Source organism: Xyrauchen texanus, chromosome 25, assembly GCF_025860055.1.
Source record: "Xyrauchen texanus isolate HMW12.3.18 chromosome 25, RBS_HiC_50CHRs, whole genome shotgun sequence".
NCBI classification, from domain to species: Eukaryota; Metazoa; Chordata; class Actinopteri; order Cypriniformes; family Catostomidae; genus Xyrauchen; species Xyrauchen texanus.
This window is the reverse complement of record NC_068300.1, coordinates 27011772-27030786: the sequence shown is the minus strand read 5'-3', so window position 1 is coordinate 27030786 and position 19015 is coordinate 27011772. Positions and strand designations below refer to the sequence as shown.

Genomic DNA, 19015 nt, shown 5'->3' with positions numbered 1-19015 from the left:
GTGCCCCCACTGACCCTACACTCACTAGAAACCTAAGAAAATTAGTACAGCAAAATTCCTAAGTAATGAGACTGAAAAGAAATATCACTAGAGTTTGTCAGAGCTCTGTCCATGATCTCAGTCTTTGTGTCTCGGTTCTGTTCTCTTTGTCTAGATTCTTGTGTGAATTTTCAATCTCTCTTGAGAGTTTTAGTTAGAGGATGGTTAGAGGATAGTTGCTCTGCCCCTGTGCTTGAACAGAGCAATGGGCCTTGGGAACTGTGTTGGTTTGCGTTTGTAAATATGTGTGCATTTGCTAGAGGGGGGAAGGTGTTTGGTTTCTAGCTGGCTCTGGTTTCTAGCTTGCTCCCAAGGACTGGGAGCAAGCTCGAAACTTGCTGGCTCCCAGCTCACCATTTTATATGCTGTGCCCACATTGGGCAACCAGTGGAATGCTGGCAAACAGAGACGATGCCCTATCTCCTGTTACTCCTATAACTCATGTCTACAGTCTCCATGCAGCCACAGTATTGGGGCAAAGAATTATGGTGTATTTGTACTTGTGTACTTGAGCGTACTTGAATCTTTAGATGCAAAGCACGTATGCATGAGTGTGCAGGGGTATAATGTAATTAAGTAATTATTAAGGCTGTCAATTTAACACGTTAATTTAGTGCGAATAATAATATCTAAAAATAGTGCATTTACGCAATTAACATACATAAATTCCGTAATCAGGAATGTTTCAACCATCGGAGCAATGCAAGCTTATGTGGCCATAAGGGGCAGTCAGCTGTGCAGACAAAACACTTTGTCAAATCAACGAGTGCAACATGCAGCACAGTCTTCACAGACAGGGGCGGATACAGACTTGCAAGGGTCCAGGGGCCAATTATCTTGACAATTATCAACAATCTTGATTGTTAATGTCATATCCTGCATGCTGCTTTATTGTCTATTTTTATAGGCTATTTGGCGGTGAGTCTATTACATATTAGTCCACTCCATTCACCTTTTCAAGCTACATCAACCAAACTGAACAAAGAGTTTAGGCAGTTCTGGCTTGTGGTGCTATATATCTTTCCTAAATAAAAGTATGGGGTGAGTTCTATTAAGAAGTTATCATGAATAAATCAATGCATTTGACACTTTTTATATATTACATTATAGCACTTTTTTGACACTACACTCTATACATAAAGAACAGGGACTCTCATCAACAACATGTGGTGTGCAGTGCGCCAGTATTTTTACCACACACCAGCTATTGGTGGAGAGGATAGTGTAGAGTGATACAGCTAATTCATGAATGGGGATTATTAGGAGGCCATTATTGATGAGGACCAATGGGGAATTTGGCAAGGACACTGGGGTTACACCCCTATTCTTTCTAAGAAGTGCGCTGGAATTTTTAATGACCATAGGGAGGAGGTCAGGACCTCAGTTTAACATCTCATCCAAAGAATGGCACTTTTTTTACAGTATGGTTTCCTCATTACTACACTGGAGCATTAGGAACCCACACAGAGTTCATACCTGCTGCTGACCTCACTAACACCTCCTCCACCAGCAACCATTCTTATCCCCTTGAGGTCTCCGATCTATGTACTGACCATTCTCAACCCTGCTAGCTTCAGTGGGAAACCAGTCTAGAGCTACAGGATGATATAGCTGCTGGATCATCCATAACCTCATCTACCCTCCACTGTGAGAGCTTCGGAGGGCTGAAAGTTATATGGCACATAATTGCAGTCATGTTTTTACATGTGAAAATGTAATTTTAACCTGAGATATCTGTAAAAATATGTCCGTAAAAAAATATTTCTTACAGTGTAAAAAAAATCAAATAAAACTTTTACAGAGAAAATGCAGTATAATTAAACATTAATTTAACATTTTTAATAAAAGTGTTAAATTCACATAAAATATATTTATTCACAACAAATGTACATTTTCAGCAAATATTGCTCATTGGAAAAAAATAATTTTACTTCTAAATTTATGTTTTGTACTTTATTTGTCGCTACATTTGCAACACAAGATATTAATTTTATGCTGTATTCATAATAATGAAGAAACTCAACAAATAATTTAGTTAAATTTAATCTGTAAACTCCAAAGTAAAATAAATTTTTAGCAGCTCGTTCAGTTTACTTCATTAAAATGAAGCAAATAAAATTTCAGTGAAAAACACTTTCTGTAGAAATTTAGTATTCAAGTTTACTTAATCCATTTATGTTGGGATTTCTATAACTGTAAAAAACTGTCTGTAATTTAACAGAAAATGAATGCAAAAATACTACTGTAAAAAAACTGGTTAACAGGTAATAACCTTAACGTATGCAATACAAACAATAATATGTTTAATAAGACAATACATGTAATTTTACAGTAAAATATTGTATTTTTGTTTTTATATAAAAGTACCAAATAATTAATGGTAAAAATATATATTATGTATAACCAGATATTACATGTACTTTTATAGTAAACTTTTGTTAAAATCATGGTGAAATACAATAATTGTGCATTCCCAGAATTCCCTGCGTGAGCCATCACATTTCAATGTATTTTATTGAACTAGATATGTGTCTTCTTATTTTTTATATCAGTTATGTACAATGGGGTGTTCTATGCTATATTTTATGCAGTTTAGTTTGTAATTTTAGTGTCACATATGTTACCGGGATGGTGTTTTGTGTTCGTGTTATATTATAGACTAAATATAAATAAATAAAAAGCAGATTAAGTGAAAAACAGATTTGTAGTTCCAGAACGCTCATATTTGAAGTTTTAACATTTAAAAATATAAACGGTAGTGAACTCTAAATTTACGTTTTTTTTTTACTGTGCATTTTCCCCCAGCATGCTTTGCATGAGACTTGATGGGGAGAGTTAATGATAAAATTAAGAGCAATTTTATGTGTTTTTGTGCAAGATGAATAAAGGGGCAGATTTGTAAATATGTAATGTTCTGTTATGTTGAGATTTAGAAGTTTCTGTGATGTTGGAGTTTTGGGGTTACCACTGTGATGTAGAGTCCAGCTTGAGCTTAAAAGGTCCTGAAAAAACTGAAATGAGTTTGTTGGCGAGGCACAATCATTACAGTAAAAACATGTTGTTGTTTTAATTAATGGTCTAACAATGTTATATCGATTTACAGTTAAAACATCTTTTATTAATTAATGGCCAACATATGTTTATTTTTCTAAATGAACAATCAAAACAAATAATTTAATTTTATAGTTGAAACATGTTCTTTCAAATTACATTTTAAAAATAAAAAAAAATATGTATATTATATTTCCAAGAACAAATCTTTAGATTTCATTATTCTATTTCTAAGATACGCCTTTTTTACTATTATATAAATTGTTTTTTTTGTTTTTTTTTTTTGATCCATTGATATTCTAAAATATTACCTATAATTTCACTTTAAGGAACAGTTCACCTAGCAATGAAAATTCTGTCACCATTCTCACCATTCCAAAGCCATATGACTGTGAAACACAGGAAATGATAGAGAATGTTAGTTATTGACAACCTCAGCCACCATACACTTTCACTGAATGAGCAACATTCTTCAAAATGTCCTTGTGATCACAGAAGTCATACAAGTCTGGAACAACATGAAGGTGAGTAAATGATCACAGACATTTGTAGGGTGAAAATTAAATCACATTTGACCCAATGAAGTACATTGGGCCAATTTTGGACATTTACCCATATTCACCCTATAATGAATCTGTGTAAAAGATCAAAGAAAATTTTTCATAACGTAACATAAATTTCAGATAATAATTTCATTTGTAAACGCACATTTGTACACAAAAACACCACAGATGCTTACTTGGCTTCCTTAACATTTATTGTCTGACACAGTATATTCATGCTACAACAACTTCAACTGATTTATCCAGAATGGGCCAAAGAATTCAGCCATTCTGTACAACAGTCATATTCACTTACACGTGTTTAGAACTATGTCATTTATTAAAAACATAGGAAAATAACAAATAAAATAGTTTCTCATCACCATGTTTACACTATTTCCTTAATTTATAAGAGAACATTTGCAGATCTGGCATGATTCTCTTCATGCAATGCTCATTTACTTCTGATATTCTTGTAAGCAAAAGGAAGTCTGACTAATGAGTCATCATTGATGATCATGAATGACAACAAACAAGTGAATGACACAAAAGTTAGTAGGTTGAAGGAGAACTGGAATCATTTAACCCAAAGACAGCTGTGTTGCAGTGAAGTTTGTCTAAAATAATAATATCCTGAAGATAAAAAGCAATATACATTGTGAGCATTTGTGTCGTTAAGAGATTTCTCCCATTCAGTGAAGTTTAAAAAAAAATGATCGCTAATAATCTGATTAATGGTTAAAACATAAATTAAATTAAAATCTAAGATACATCTAGACACCTATAAGTAATATTCCACATATACACAATGTGAACCTAAACAAATAAAACAAACACAATTTGGGGTTGGTTACACAAAATAGTTCTCTGCACATTCCCCTTCAAGTGCATGTACACGTATGTATGCGAAGATGCATAAAAATAATCACATGCACTGACAGTGAAACATACAGTATATACATATCTAATGCAATGTAAAGAAATGACAAACTTGAACAGAACATAGATGCTGATACACTGATAAAAACCAAAGCTTGCTTTTCCTTTATTACACACCCAAAAAGCAAACACTCATCCACACAGACAAGTTTAAGCTCTACGAATATTATGAGGCCAAGTATAAAATTATAATTTGTTTCAACAACAGACATGAAAGTTTCCTATTTTGAAGCCATCTGTATGCTCATGTCCACTACTATCAAAAATAAAATGCTAGGATGCAAGTATCCACATGAGAAGGGGACAATGACAAAAAGGATGTTGTTAGTGTGTATATGAGATGACAATAGCAATGAGCATGAAAAATATGATTAGAGGGGCGATCAGAAACAGAGGGATACAGATAATAGAGTCAGGCTTATACAGTATTCTCTGGCATCAACAACAGAAATAATACTGTTAAAGTGTGTCAACTACTGAGGATAAAATATCATGTTCACCTGATTTAATTAGACCATGGCACTAGGGAATCAGATCAAATTATGGGTATAATTAAAGCCAAACAGACATACAACAGTAAACTGAGGAAGGATATGTCCAAGTGTAAAACCATGTCTTACAGGTTTAAAGTCACATTTCAAAAATGTATTCATAAAAATAAAAAAAGCCTTTATTTAAACAAAATCACTTAATTAAAAAAAAACCTATAGGTCACTCTGAAGTTATAGGATCCAAATATTATTGAATTTTCAGAATTTAAGGGACCAAACATGACAATTTAAGAAGCAACCATTGACAACCCATTATTGGTAGATGACTTAACTCAATGTGCAAGCTGGATAGGGTCCTGTTTTTTTGGCTTAAATGGCAGAACATGTTAACATGACTACACATTCCACAAGAGCAAATGTATCCCTCTAACTCCAATCCTCACATGCTCATATTGAACCACACTGTCCGACGATGGGCATCAGACACAAAAATCTTTTTAACTTGGCAAAGCCTTGAAAGTATAGGGACAATACAAAAGCAGTTTCAAGAGTTTGATAAATAATCTGCCACATTTTTGCCAAACCCTCTGTTCCATTTATTACAACACCACATTCCCTGCACACACACGCCACCAGTAAGCCATGTGGCTGAAATTAAGTACATCTAAACATTTCATGATTATGCTTAACTGTACATGCTCTCATATACGAGACATCACACATAAACATACACAACATCAATAAGAGAACATAGTATCTTCAGGTTATACTACATTGACTTACTATTTATAAAAATATTATGTATGAAAATATTGGAATCTAATTCTATTGATGTAGTAACAATAAGCTAAACCTGATATTCTTAGGGCTATGATGTCATTAATGAAGTACCTAAAATATATGGTATATTATTATTATTGTGGAAACAAACTCAACAGGTGCAGGTCTGTGGAGAACATCTCTGTGAAACACAAACACACTTCAGACTTAAAGAAGAATGTTAAAACAGCAGAATGAAAACAAGTTAGGACAACCATGATGTTTATGATGAGTTTGGGAGGTTTGTGCTTGAGAGATCCAATCAAAACCATGGAAAGGTAAACAACAGATGGCAGGTGTGCTATCCCTTACTATAATAGAGTTGTTTCTAGTGTTATGCCATTTTCAGATTATCTTTAACCATTTTGAAAACAGAATGCCTTGAAGCATATGAAAAATAGTGTCTGATTTCCTGCTCTTGATTTTAAGAAAAAGTAATTGATTAGATCACTTTAAACTGTTTGGAAATGAAAGTGTTTGAACTAGGGGATGCGATTAGCGTTTTGATTACATTTAATAACTTATTCACCCAAAAATGAAAACCATCAATGCAAGTGAATGGTGGCTAGAATTTTGAAGCTCCAAAAAGCACATTAAGGCAATATAAAATGATTCCATATGACACCAGTGGTTTAATCCATGTCTTCTGAAGTCATAAAATATGTGTGGGTGAAAGGACACATGTCCTTTTTTTACTATAAATCTCCACTTTCACACTCTGAAAGTGAAAGTAGAGATTTATAGTAAAAAAAGGATTTAAATATTGATTGTTTCTCACCCAAAGGGATTGCATCGCTTCAGAAGACATAGATTAAACCAATGGAGTCATCTGGATGACTTTTGCTGCCTTTATGTGCTTTTTGAACTTTTATTTAGACTATTAATTGTTCATTGTATGGACCTACAGATATTTTTCAAAAAATATTAGTTTGTGTTCTGCAGAAGAAAAAAATTCGTACACATCTGGGACAGCATGAGGGTGAGTAGATGAGAAAATGTATGTTTATTTTTTAACTATCCCTTTAACAATTCAAAAGAATCAAAATCCCCTTCATTGATCATGTAGACAATTGTAATTCAAGCAGAGCTCATGTTAACGTGATGCTAAAGATGCACAACATTTATAGGAAGACTGTACTGACACTGCAAGTCTTTGTGTGTGTGTGTGTGTGTGTGTGTGTGTGTGTGTGTGTGTGTGTGTGTTGAATACAGCAGTAGTTTAGGGGATGAAAGAGGTAAAGAGCAAATAAAAAATTTACTTGCTTCTTCCCCTGTACAGTGGAGCGTGTCTTAGGTTTTTCAAATATACAGCAGAAGATCTGCTCAACTGATGTAACCCATCATCCTCTTTTCTCTAATTCTCTCTTAACACTGTTTCACCACAGCGCCCTCATCTGGAATGGTGGTCCCATGTGTGAGAAAGAGAAAGAGGGAGAGGTAGGTTATGCAGAGGAGTTTTAATAGCTGGCGTCCGTCCGGTAGCTGGTGTGGTGAGAGTCTGCGGTCAGCTGAGTGGTCTCTGAAGCAGATGAGGGCTGCATTACGATGGGGTTGCTGCCATCTGTGGAAAACAGACATCAATTGGTTTGCAACACAAACATAACCAGGTAACAGCCCAAACTCAAATCATTCCAGTTAATCGTAAAAGTGAAGCATTACATTTTAACTGCTAGAAAGCTACATAAAATCCTGAACAGACTTTGCGATTGGGTGAAACATGTTAGGTAATGATATTGGTTCATAATATAATTTTATGCATCCAACATGGCCTTTCTAACAACAGCAGAAAAGTTAATTCTGATGCTGTTTGAGAAGAAAGTACATTTTCATGAAAGATTATGAAAACAACATTTGTTATTTTTACAACTACATTGATGGATAGCGCATAATACCAAGAGCAAGAGCATTTCTAAAAGCAGATTGGGTGAATTTTTATTTATTTCATGGTGTCTCACCTCTCTCATCAGACTGCATCTGAGCTTCCAAGTCTTCAGGAGACACATAGAATTCCGGTTCCTCTGTATGAGGAGGATGAGGTTTACACTTCCCACAGCAGCAGTTACAACAGCAGCACAGACAACAGCAGAAGTAACAACCTGTCGCCACACCACAGAATATAAACAATGCCTGTCGAGAAAAAAAAAAAAGAAGAGCAAATTAGCATAAACATCCGCATGTACACAAACTTAGTATCTATATCCATGTATGTGTGTTTACATGCATGACTGACCTTGGCCCACCAACTGGACAATACAAAGTATGTATTGACATTCTCCTCTCCAAACTGTTCTGCCACATAGAGGCCGAGAGAACCATATTTATCATAGATATTGCGTTTGGTGGGGTCTGACAGAATGGCATGAGCATTGTTGATTTCTTTAAACTTGTCAGCCGCTTCTGGGTTGTCGGGATTCTTGTCTGGGTGGAACTTCAGAGCTAGTTTTCTGCAGACCAAAAATAGAGAAATGAGAATAAAGCTTATTAAAGTTTATTTCAACCATTAATTTTTCTGGTGTCTGTGCTATTATTATTTTGGTGTGTTAAATGTATAACATGGAATATGCTTGGAATGGAAAACTAGTTTACCATTTCCTGTATACTTCCTACTATTGTTTAAAAATGATCTTCCAAAAAAACATTTCAAAGAGTAGAAAGCTACACTGTTGTGACATGACATCATCATGTTGGATGTGAGTGGTGTCAAGTGTAATGTTTTTAAAATACAAATTTGTGTGAAAGGTCACTAAACTTTTGGCAGTCAGATGAAATATTCTGTCAAAAGAGATGTTAAAAAGTTGCAGTTGAGGGGGCCTGGGTAACTCAGTGAGTATTGACACCAACTACCACCCTTGGAGTTGCGAGTTCGAATCCAGGGTATGCTAAGTGACTCCCAGCCAGGTCTCTTAAGCAACCAAAATTGGCCCGGTTGGAAGGGAGGGTAGAGTCACATGGGATAACCTCCTTGTGGTTGCAATTAGTGGTTTTCTCTCTCAATGGGGCATGTGGTAAGTTGTGTGTGGATCGTGGAGTGTAGCATGAGCCTCCACATGCTGAGAGTCTCCGCAGTGTCACACACATCGAGCAATGTGATAAGATGCGAGGATTGAATGTCTCAGAAGTGGAGGCAACTGAGACTTTTAGGTGAGTAACCGTGCCACCACGATGACCTACTAAGTAATGGGAATTTGGCATTCCAAAATTTGGAGTTAAGAAGAAAAAAAATATAATAATTTTTATTAAAAAATATATATAAAAAAAGTTGCAGTTGTAATTCCTTTCGGTTCAATCGTTACACTGGAAATGGAAGGATGCCTGAAAATATAAGTCAATTACTTGGACATCTAACTGATGTGTGTGTGTTTACATTTGGAAGATGTATTTTTCCTCTCAGATGTCAAAAACACATTCAGAAGATGTCTTTGAGATGTTCATAATTTAGAATGTATGCAAATCTGCTCTTTTTTAGAAGAAATGCTTTTAAACAGACATCTCAGAAATGTACATGTGCTATCTGGTACAAGTCATGTGGATAAAACTGTGGGATTCAGTATTCTGTGCAGTGTGCTCTGTTGTATATTTTGTCAAATGTACTCCAGGGTATTCCATGCAAATAGAAAGTTTGCATAATGTACATACATGTAGTATACATGCTATACACAGTAGGAATAGTATGGTGGTATGCCATTACAAATGCGGCAAAAGCTCTCTGTCACCCTCTTGTAGACTAAAATGGAACTACGCATTTGCCAAGCAGCCAAGTCCAGCTGTGGCCAAAAGTATTAGCAGTGAAATATATTTTGTTTTGCAAAGTTTGCTGCTTCAGTTGTTGTAGTGTTGATTCACATTGTTTCTAGATTATTGTGCAGAGTGATCAGATGTATTTTAAATAATTGCAAAAAGCTTCACTGGCCAAAAAAACTTCATCAACAAAAACCCAAATTTCACAGTTTTTGGGCCCTGACACAAGATGAGCAGCTAACATAATTTCACTTATTATGATTATGCTGATATGTCAGCAGCACCTGGGAAAGTGTGAACGAGTACTAGTCAGGTGAAATCACTCTATCATTCTGATTGGATTATAAGAGCAGACTGATTGCTATAAAAGGAGGGAAGAAGTTCTTCCAATCATTGTGTTCTTGTTAGCAATGGTTACCTCTAAAGAAAGACATGCAGCCATCATTGCTTTGCATCAAAATGGCCTCATATGCAAGGATATTGCTGCAAAGAATATTGCACCTGAAAGAACCATTTACCGGATCACCAACAACTTCAAGGAGAGAGGTTCAACTGCAGTGAAAAAGGCTTCAGGATGTCCCAGAGTGTCCAGCAAGTGCCAGGAATGTCAGCTACGGAATCGTGTCACCACCAGTGCAGAGACTGCGCAATATTGGAGTGCATCTGCACGCACAGTGAGGTGAAGACTTTTGGACAATGGCCTGGTGTCAATAAGGGCAGCAAAGAAGCCACTTCTCTCCAAGAAAAACATCAAGGACAGACTGAAATTCTGCAGGAAGTACAAGGATTGGACAGCAGAAGACTGGTGCGAAGTTATTTTCTCCGACTGTTTGGGACATCTGGAAAATCGATAGTCCGGAGAAGAAAATGTGAACGCTACCTGTGTCGTGCCAACAGTGAAGCATCCTGAGACCATCTATGTGTGGGGTTGCTTTTCATTCAAGGGAGTGGGCGCTCTCACAATTCTGCCCAAAAACACTACCATGAATAAAGAATGGTGTCAAAATGTTCTGCAAGAGCAACTTCTCCCAACAATCCAGGAGCAATTTGGTGATGATCCATGCATTTTCCAGCATGATGGAGCACCATGTCACAAGGCAAGAGTGATAATGAAGTGGCTCGTGACCATTACATTGATATTTTGGATCCGTGGCCAGGCAAGGATCTTAATCCCATAGAGAACCTGTGGTCAATCCTCAAAAGGCAAGTGGACAAGAAAAGGCCCACAAATTGTGAACAACTGAGCACTAATAAGTCAAGAATGGCTCGCCATCAGTCAGGATTTGGCCAAGAAGTGAATTGCAGAGGTTATGAAGAACAAGGGTCAACACAGTAAATATTGACTCTTTGTATATATTGAATGTTTTTGCCAATAAAAACCTTTAAAACCTATGAAATGCTTATCAATGTTTTCCAGTATACCATAGAAACATGATCTACAAATAATGAAGCAGCAAACTTTGCAAAACACAAAATGTATGTCACTGTCGATACATTTGGCCACAGCTGTAGGTAGAGCTGCAGACCGGAGACCTCCAAACGGGGGCGGAATCTCCAAAAGGCCGGGTTTACTCCAAATGTGTGTTGTGCCAATTCCAAAAGGGGCCGTCAATTCCACTCATGGTTAAGGGCTCCACATATCTTCAATATGGTGATTTTGAGCTCACGCCCCTTTTTGGAGCACTGCCTGCAGCTATACCCTTCTCCAAGCACCTGAAAATGTATAGCTACTTAAACAATCCTACTTTGGTAATATTAATAATAATAAAAAAAACAACATTTACAAACAAAAACATTCTGAAAATGATCCATCACCACTGTAAAAAAACTGTAAATTTTTCTATATCCATCAAGAGCACTTCAAAAGACTCTCACCTGTAGGATTTTTTGATGTCTTCTGGTGTTGTGTTTTTATCGACTCCCAGAACCTGGTATAGTGATTCTCCTGATGTGGAGAGTGAACGCTGTCTCTGCTGTTCCGCCATTACTCACACGTACACACTCCTCACACCACACAACCACCTTCACTTTCTGAAATGGCAAGAAGAGAAAGATATAGGCTTGTTATGTATGCTTTATGAACTCCAGCATCACAACATTTCTCTGCCATCCCAGTGGGGCATGTTGCAATAAATCTTTGAAATATGAAATAAAATGATTTTATTTAGCCGCCTGTATCAACATTATTTCATTGCAAGTCTAATATATCAATGAGTCTCATCACATAAACCATCATTTTTGAGAATAAAACCCCAATAACTTTAAGATCAGCAGACACTGAGTACCACCACAATTGCATCAGTCAGAGCAACAGAATAAACGTCCTATTTGTGCATCTCAAGTCATAGTATGATGAAAACAGTGTGTAAGAGGTACCCGAATGGCACTACTGCATTTCTAGGGGATTTGCCTTCATGCATACCTTTTAGCTTATATGGCCTACAATCCTTTGGTCAACAAAAGAAGTTTTCTTTAACATTTTCATTTGCAGAAAAGTGTAAGGAATGTCAGGCCATTTTAAATGTAAAAACTGTTCATAATTATGAAAATGATCATGACCAAAGAACATTACTATGAGAGTTATGTAATAATTATTGCTGTTAGTCGATTACATTTTTTTATTGGCGATTAATCACATAATTTTTCATAACTTAGTAATTAATCTGTGATTTTGAAAGTGCTGAAATTTGACACTATACGTACTTATTTTCCTGTCAAAATGCATTTAATTCTTAGGAAAAACAAAACAATATGTAACAATATAATGCTTTATTAAAATTTTCCTGATGGTGCAGTGTGAGAAAGAGTGTTACTAAATACCATTTAAAGTTCAGCATACCATTTCAAGGTTGGTACTATACACTATCGAGTTTATAATCTGGTTGTTTTGATTATTAAATGGTAACCAGTTGACTAGTGCTATAATCTGGCCAATGGGCGAAGAAAAACAAAGAACTGGACATCAGAGCATTTAGTAAGAAAAGAAGGGATATGTAGCACAGATGAATATTTGGACCCCCCCCCCAAAAAAAAACACTTTCAGCTGGGTGTATTCTAATCATGTCGTTTAAGATAAATCTAGTAACTGTAAGGATATATATATATTCCGTTGTTATTGGAGTAATACATACGAGTGATGACCAGCTAAAGGCTACGGTACAGTCTAATGGCAGGCTAATGTTTACCTGGATCTTTCTCTCATCTCTCACACCAGTGTAAATGAAGAATGACAATAAATTGAATCATAAAGGTACGTACAACACTAGGATTCAGTACTTTGTTTACATAAAGCAGTCGGACTCAGGACAGTTAGCTATCAGCATGCAAGCTTGCTATTATATCTTGTGCATGCTCTTATATATTGAATATTTCAAAATCATTAAGTGTTTTACTGTTTCTCATTTATCAAATTTATTTTCAAGTAGACAATGTTACATTTAAAGTAGGGCTGTCAATCAATTACAATTTTTAATTGAATTAATTACACGGTGTCCCGAATAATTAAATCGCGATTAATCGCATATACAAATATTTGCTGAGAAAGCCCCTCATATAACAATAATTCAATATATAATGACTATACATAGTTATCTTTAAATATTAAAACATACACACATATACATATATATATTCAGATAATTAAAATGCATTACATTCCTGTAGCACAAGAGTTCATCATTGATAAGACAATACAAAAAGCGGCTTTAAAATACAATGTATTGTTTACTACCATGTTATTGATCATAAGTAAATCATTGGCATACAGTTCACAGCCATCCATTTCACAAGTGAATTTGTCAATCAGTTGGAGATTTATTATGAGGGCTTGTTTAAGGACCCGTCAATTTACACCTGCGTTATACGTCTCGGGTGCGTTGCGTCATAAACATAAAATGTTTAGGTCACTGTTTCAAGTTAAATATAGTTTAATACTCAGTCTCTAAACACATCTTGAGATCCCTTAGTTCGGATTTGCGCCCCTTCAAGTGTTTTGAATGCAAGAATGTAATGCATGTTTGTGTTGTGGGTTGTTTTCTTCACTGTATAAACTGCGCGTTGCTCATACAGCTGAAATTTTACTTACTGCCCTCTGGAGTAAACTGGTGGTACTACAAGCTTGCATTTCTCAGGACTCTTCCTTATTATGGTCCGTGGGTGCGCAATTAATTGCGTAAACATTTTTTTAAACGCGTTATTTTTTGTACAATTAAAATCGCACTGAATTAATGCGTTAAATCGACAGCCCTAATTTAAAGTAATACAAAACTTGTCTGGGTCTTGTTTCTAAAGTCAGCAGTACACACTCTCAGTCATTGTATTGCAGCAGGTATCAGCGAAGACAGAGCTAAAAGACTTTTTCATTTATAAATATGATATGCTATGAATCCATAAACTGAAAACAAATAATAATAATTTGTTAAAAATAACAAGCAATAATTACACCAAAAGCCTGTTCAACCGTTTTTTATCTCTCATATTTTCTGATGTGGCCATCTTCTTGATTGTTCTTTCCAACCAATAAACATTTAAAGTCCAGCAACCAATAACAGATGAAATAATGATTTTAAAGACATTAATATTTTTCCTGGCTTATGTAAGGATTAACATTGTGCCTGAAGGATTGAGGATATCAATGCATGTGGATTAGGGCTGGGACAACGCGTCGACGTCATCGATGATGTCGATGCAAAAAATACGTCGACGCAAAACATGCGCGTCGAATCGTCTGACCCAAAACAAAGATGGCGGCACCGGAAAGTAGTAGTAACACGAGTGGCTCCTCAGACTCAGAAGTGCAAGGCGGCACACACTCGTTCCTCTAAAGTATGGGAATTCTTTAATTTAAAAGGAAACAATTCCGTGATATGTCATCTTTGCAAAATGGAGATGGCCTTCCATTCTAGCACCACGGCAATGGACCAGCACCTGAAGAGGCGCCACCCGGCGCACGCACGCACGCACACACACACACAGTATTCTTAAGGTGAAAGGAAAGTGTCAGAGTGTAAGCTGTTATTTGCTTGTGAATGAAGATGCTTTTTTTCAGTAACCTAGGCCTATGTTCAACATAAATGTTGAATTCTGAAAGTTTATTTTTATTATTTATTTTTTGTTGGAAAATAACTTTCTGTATTAGCTTAAAGGGGTCATATAATGCCATTTTTGTACAAGTTAATATGAATCTTTAGGGTCTAAATGAAAACTTTGTAATATACTTTTATAAAAAATTCTCATTAGTATTTTAAGAAAACACTAATTTTACCTGCTCAAAAACAGCTCTGATTTCAGCACGCCGTTTCAGTGCATATGACTTTAAATGATAATGAGCTTTGGTCACCCCGCCCCTCCGTAAACATTAGCCACATTCATTGTGAAGCGTGCAAGCGATTTGCAAAGATTAATATAAAGGTTAATAAAACGTTACACTTACTTCTTCTGGAGGTGCAGAGGGAATATAAATAGTTGGTACCGAATCTTTTTTCAGCAGCAGCTTCTTAGCAAAACCAGCTTTATACTGACCCTCGTTTATAAAGCAGTCTGGTGAAAAATGATTCACGCAAAACATGAACGCATTGACGTTGCTCGTGGGGAATATTCCCATCGTAAACAAAACTCAGCCACTGCGTCTTCAGCGGTTCAGATTTAGGAACATCAAAATGACTGCTGTGTTCATTATTACACCGAAGAGCAGGACATCACAATCGCTTAGGCACCATTCTGCTCCAGTTTATCAACAATGATGACGGACTATGATTGACAGCTCTCTCACGAGCGAGGGCGGGTCTGTGTTGAAATACTGCTGTCAATCAACAATCCTGGGAGGGGCGTTCGACCGTGTGACGTCACACGGTCGAACGGCTCGATTTAAGGCAGGGGAAAATATATAAGGAGATTAAAACAAAAACACTGGATGGATTTTTATCATAATAGGATGGTTGTGTACAGGCACAGCCAACACACATTTCAGTACAATCAACTTGAAAAAGTGCATGTACCATTATATGACCCCTTTAAAGCCCCCAAGTTTACAATAGTTACTGTATTCTTTCAATAGCTCTAAGAAAGGGTGGCTGGGTGACCTTTTTATTTTTTTATTGAATGCTAGACATCAGAATGCATTATTTTGCTCTTATACAATTTGACTTGAATTTTATTTTTGAATTTTGAGTTTATGAAAAAGGTGAGTGGCAGAGTGTATTACTATATGTTGTTGTTATTTTTATGTGATTGAAGAATTAAAAGATGCACTTTTTTCAGTAAGCTAGGACTATGTGTTTTCAACATAAATGTTCAATTCTGTTGGTTCAGGAAGGACGCCATGACAGGCTGCTGGCTCCCACTGTCGCTGTTAATTTGTATTTATTTTTTGTTGGAAAAGCACTTCTGTATTAGCTTAAAGCCCTCAAGTTTACATTGGTTACTGTATTCTTTCAATTGCTCTAAAATATTTTGGGTGACCTTTTTATTGTTTTATTAAATGCTAGACATCAAGTTGTTGTTATTTTAATCTGAAAGAAGAATAACAAGATGCACTTTTTTTTCAGTAAGCTAGGCCTATGTGTTTTCAAGGCTTCAAGGTGTTATTGAAGAACTAAGAATGCATTACTTTGCACTTGTATAGTCTTTTATTTTGGAATTTTAAGAGCAATAAACATATATTGCAATGTTAAGGAATTCATGTTTTTTCATGCAGATATGTAAATCAACATGTATAAATTGCTATTAGTCAATTAATGGGGAGATAATCGAAATCGAATCGGACTGGAAAAATGAATCGTTAGATTAATCGATGCATTGAAAAAATAATCACTAGATTAATCGTTTAAAAAATAATCGTTTATCCCAGCCCTAATGTGGATAATATCAGAACCAGAAGCAATTTTGTTAAAGTTGGCATAGAAAAGCGCTTGCAAAAAAACCCTCTCATTTTGTGTTTTGGTGATAGTTAGGATTTGGTATGCTTCTGAGGTAATTAAAATGCACCTTATTTAGGCTGAACAATTTCTGATTTCTGCCACAAGTTCCATATAGACCTGTTTATCATTGAAATCGAACTGACAGACATATTGCGATTGTACCTCGGCTTCGTCCATACACGTTAATCAGACAACAACTTGCCTCTTTGTTGTGTGCGTGCTGCAAAGACATTTGATGTGCGATATGTATTTAACAATTTCTCAGCCTGAAATGGCACGCAAACAGACCAACCCCAGTCTATCCGATGCATATTATTTGACTACATAGTGTCTATTCTGTTTTATTTGCTGAGTAATGCTCATGATATAATCAGTACTTATTACAGTTGGACAAATATATGGACTAACAAAGTCTACACACAATTTCAACCAATTTCTTTGTTGTCTGTGCCACTGTTCCCAAAAACTGCTGTACCATCACTTGTATGAGCTACCACTTTGTTGCAAACCAGTCTATTATTATTTTAGCATCGATTTCAGATTTACCTACCTCTAAACTTTACCTTTTAACGTCTAAACCTCTAATTGTTTTTATTTAAAATGTCAGTCAGTAAGCTCCATCTTGTTTTGGCCCAGAGTCTAGTTCTTGGCAATAACAAGCAGCAATTTCAACCACAATATGCCAACAAAACGGTAAGACTACTTGCTATTTGATTGTATGTTGCTGAGTAGGTAGGTGTAGTTGAATGTACTCAGGGGAGGCTCAGAAGTTATGACCTCCTATATGCAGCAAAGTCATTTAACCCATTAACCTAGAGTAATTCAGGTTAAGACACCACATAAAATGGCCGCAAACAGATGAGTAATTTAACAGTCATAAGTGTTTTTAGCCACCAACTGATTCTCTGATGGCATCTTTTTGTAGACCTTAAAATGTCCCCTTGAAATAGTAAAAAAAGCTGTAAGTTGAAAGAAATTCATATTCTGCATCATAAAAGGAGGACAGTTTTGCCTCCATTCAAGGCTAATCGTGCAGCTTGTCAAGCGAGTATTATCAGATTAGTATTAGTGGAGCGTCTGAATAGTTAAGGGTTATTTCTGTCCCTTCTCAAACCCTGTGTGTTTCAATGTGGACATTATCACACACTTTCTTCTAAATGTGACACACTAAGAGTGAGATTTTTTTCGGCAACTGAATGATGTCACAACTAGCCTTGTGTAAAAAGCCTCAGAGGGAGTGTATCAAAGCCATTATCTCAGAAAAGCCTTTGACAATGTTTTGAGTATTTACTTGAATACGGTCTATAGAATTTAGTTTCAGCAGACGTCATTTAATTTGACACATACAAAAAACAAGGCCGTGAACACAAATCACAGCAAATTTTCATAACTCGTGCTTTTCTGTTTGTCACCTGGAAATTAGTGAATAGATTTGTTTTCAATGTTTCGTTGAAATAAAAATTGACACCCCAAGGACACAACATTAAAACACTGACCGGACTGTGCTATATTCCTCACAGCCTTGTTTTCATTAGATGTTAAACTATGTGTGTTTTTAAAAATCCATAACCCCATGCATTTAACATTGCATAACATCCTGCACTGTTTAGGCTCAACATAGATAACATGGGAAGTGGACCTGTTCCTACCGAATGTTGAGGTCATGTAATTTATAAAAAATAAATGAACAGGCTAACTTGTTTAGCATACACACTCTCACGCAAGTTAGGGGCTGTTCACACCAAACTTGTTTCTGCACACGTCTGCTCTTTGACACACTGCTCTCTCACATGACACATTGCATCACGTCTCACAGTTTCTTCAGCATCTTACACAGGACTGTCACATTTTGAAATCAAGCTAAAAAGAACTTCAAATTTTGAAAACGCATGTCGAGACACCTACATTCCGTTTCATTCGTCTAGCTTGTTTTTAGCACAGGTGTCACAACGATTTGATGTTCTGAAGGAGTTCTGTCTGCATCTGCAAAGAGGTCTTCATGTGATGGTTACATTGCTATAAATGATTCCAGATAGTTTTTTCCTTTCTGCTCTTGTGTGCTAAGAGGCCACCGTGCCTTGTTATTACGGTGTATGTTTACTGTTACGAATGTTGCCTGTGATGCTTACATAAAATACAGCCTATTGCCACAATACTTGCTTGGAAAGGAAATTATAAAGAGATTGAGCTATTTCAGATTCAAGCTTAAAATCTGACGGTACCGTTCGTGTAGCCGGGTCACACAGGGTTCTTCTCATTTCTTTAATTGTGCATCCTCGTTTCCTAGCTCTAACCTCTTAGGAAATGAGGAAAGGACATCACGAAAGGAAACGAGGATGGAGGAATCGAAGCAAGAAAAATGGAATGTCCTCTTCACCGCACCGTTTCTGTGCAGCTGCATTACCTCGCAGTGCTTGCCATTACGTTATTGGGGGAAAGAGAGTGATTTGAAATTCATTAAACAGACTGATTTCAGCTG

At 36.2% G+C, this 19015-nt stretch overlaps 1 protein-coding gene across 3 annotated transcripts in view; it reads right to left on the bottom strand.

Annotated features, from left to right (window-relative positions):
• Positions 1 to 3834: 3834 nt before the first annotated feature.
• LOC127619347 (dnaJ homolog subfamily C member 5-like) overlaps positions 3835 to 19015 on the bottom strand; it is a 40806-nt gene continuing 25625 nt past the window's right edge. For all 3 annotated transcript variants that reach the window (XM_052092240.1, XM_052092239.1, XM_052092238.1), the window contains 4 exons: positions 11495 to 11650; positions 8112 to 8325; positions 7837 to 8008; positions 3835 to 7442 (listed from right to left, as the gene is read on the bottom strand). In XM_052092240.1, the coding sequence (XP_051948200.1) occupies positions 7339 to 7442; positions 7837 to 8008; positions 8112 to 8325; positions 11495 to 11604 (600 nt within the window). In that variant the 5' untranslated portion in view covers positions 11605 to 11650 and the 3' untranslated portion in view covers positions 3835 to 7338. The remainder of the gene's footprint in view (positions 7443 to 7836; positions 8009 to 8111; positions 8326 to 11494; positions 11651 to 19015) is intronic.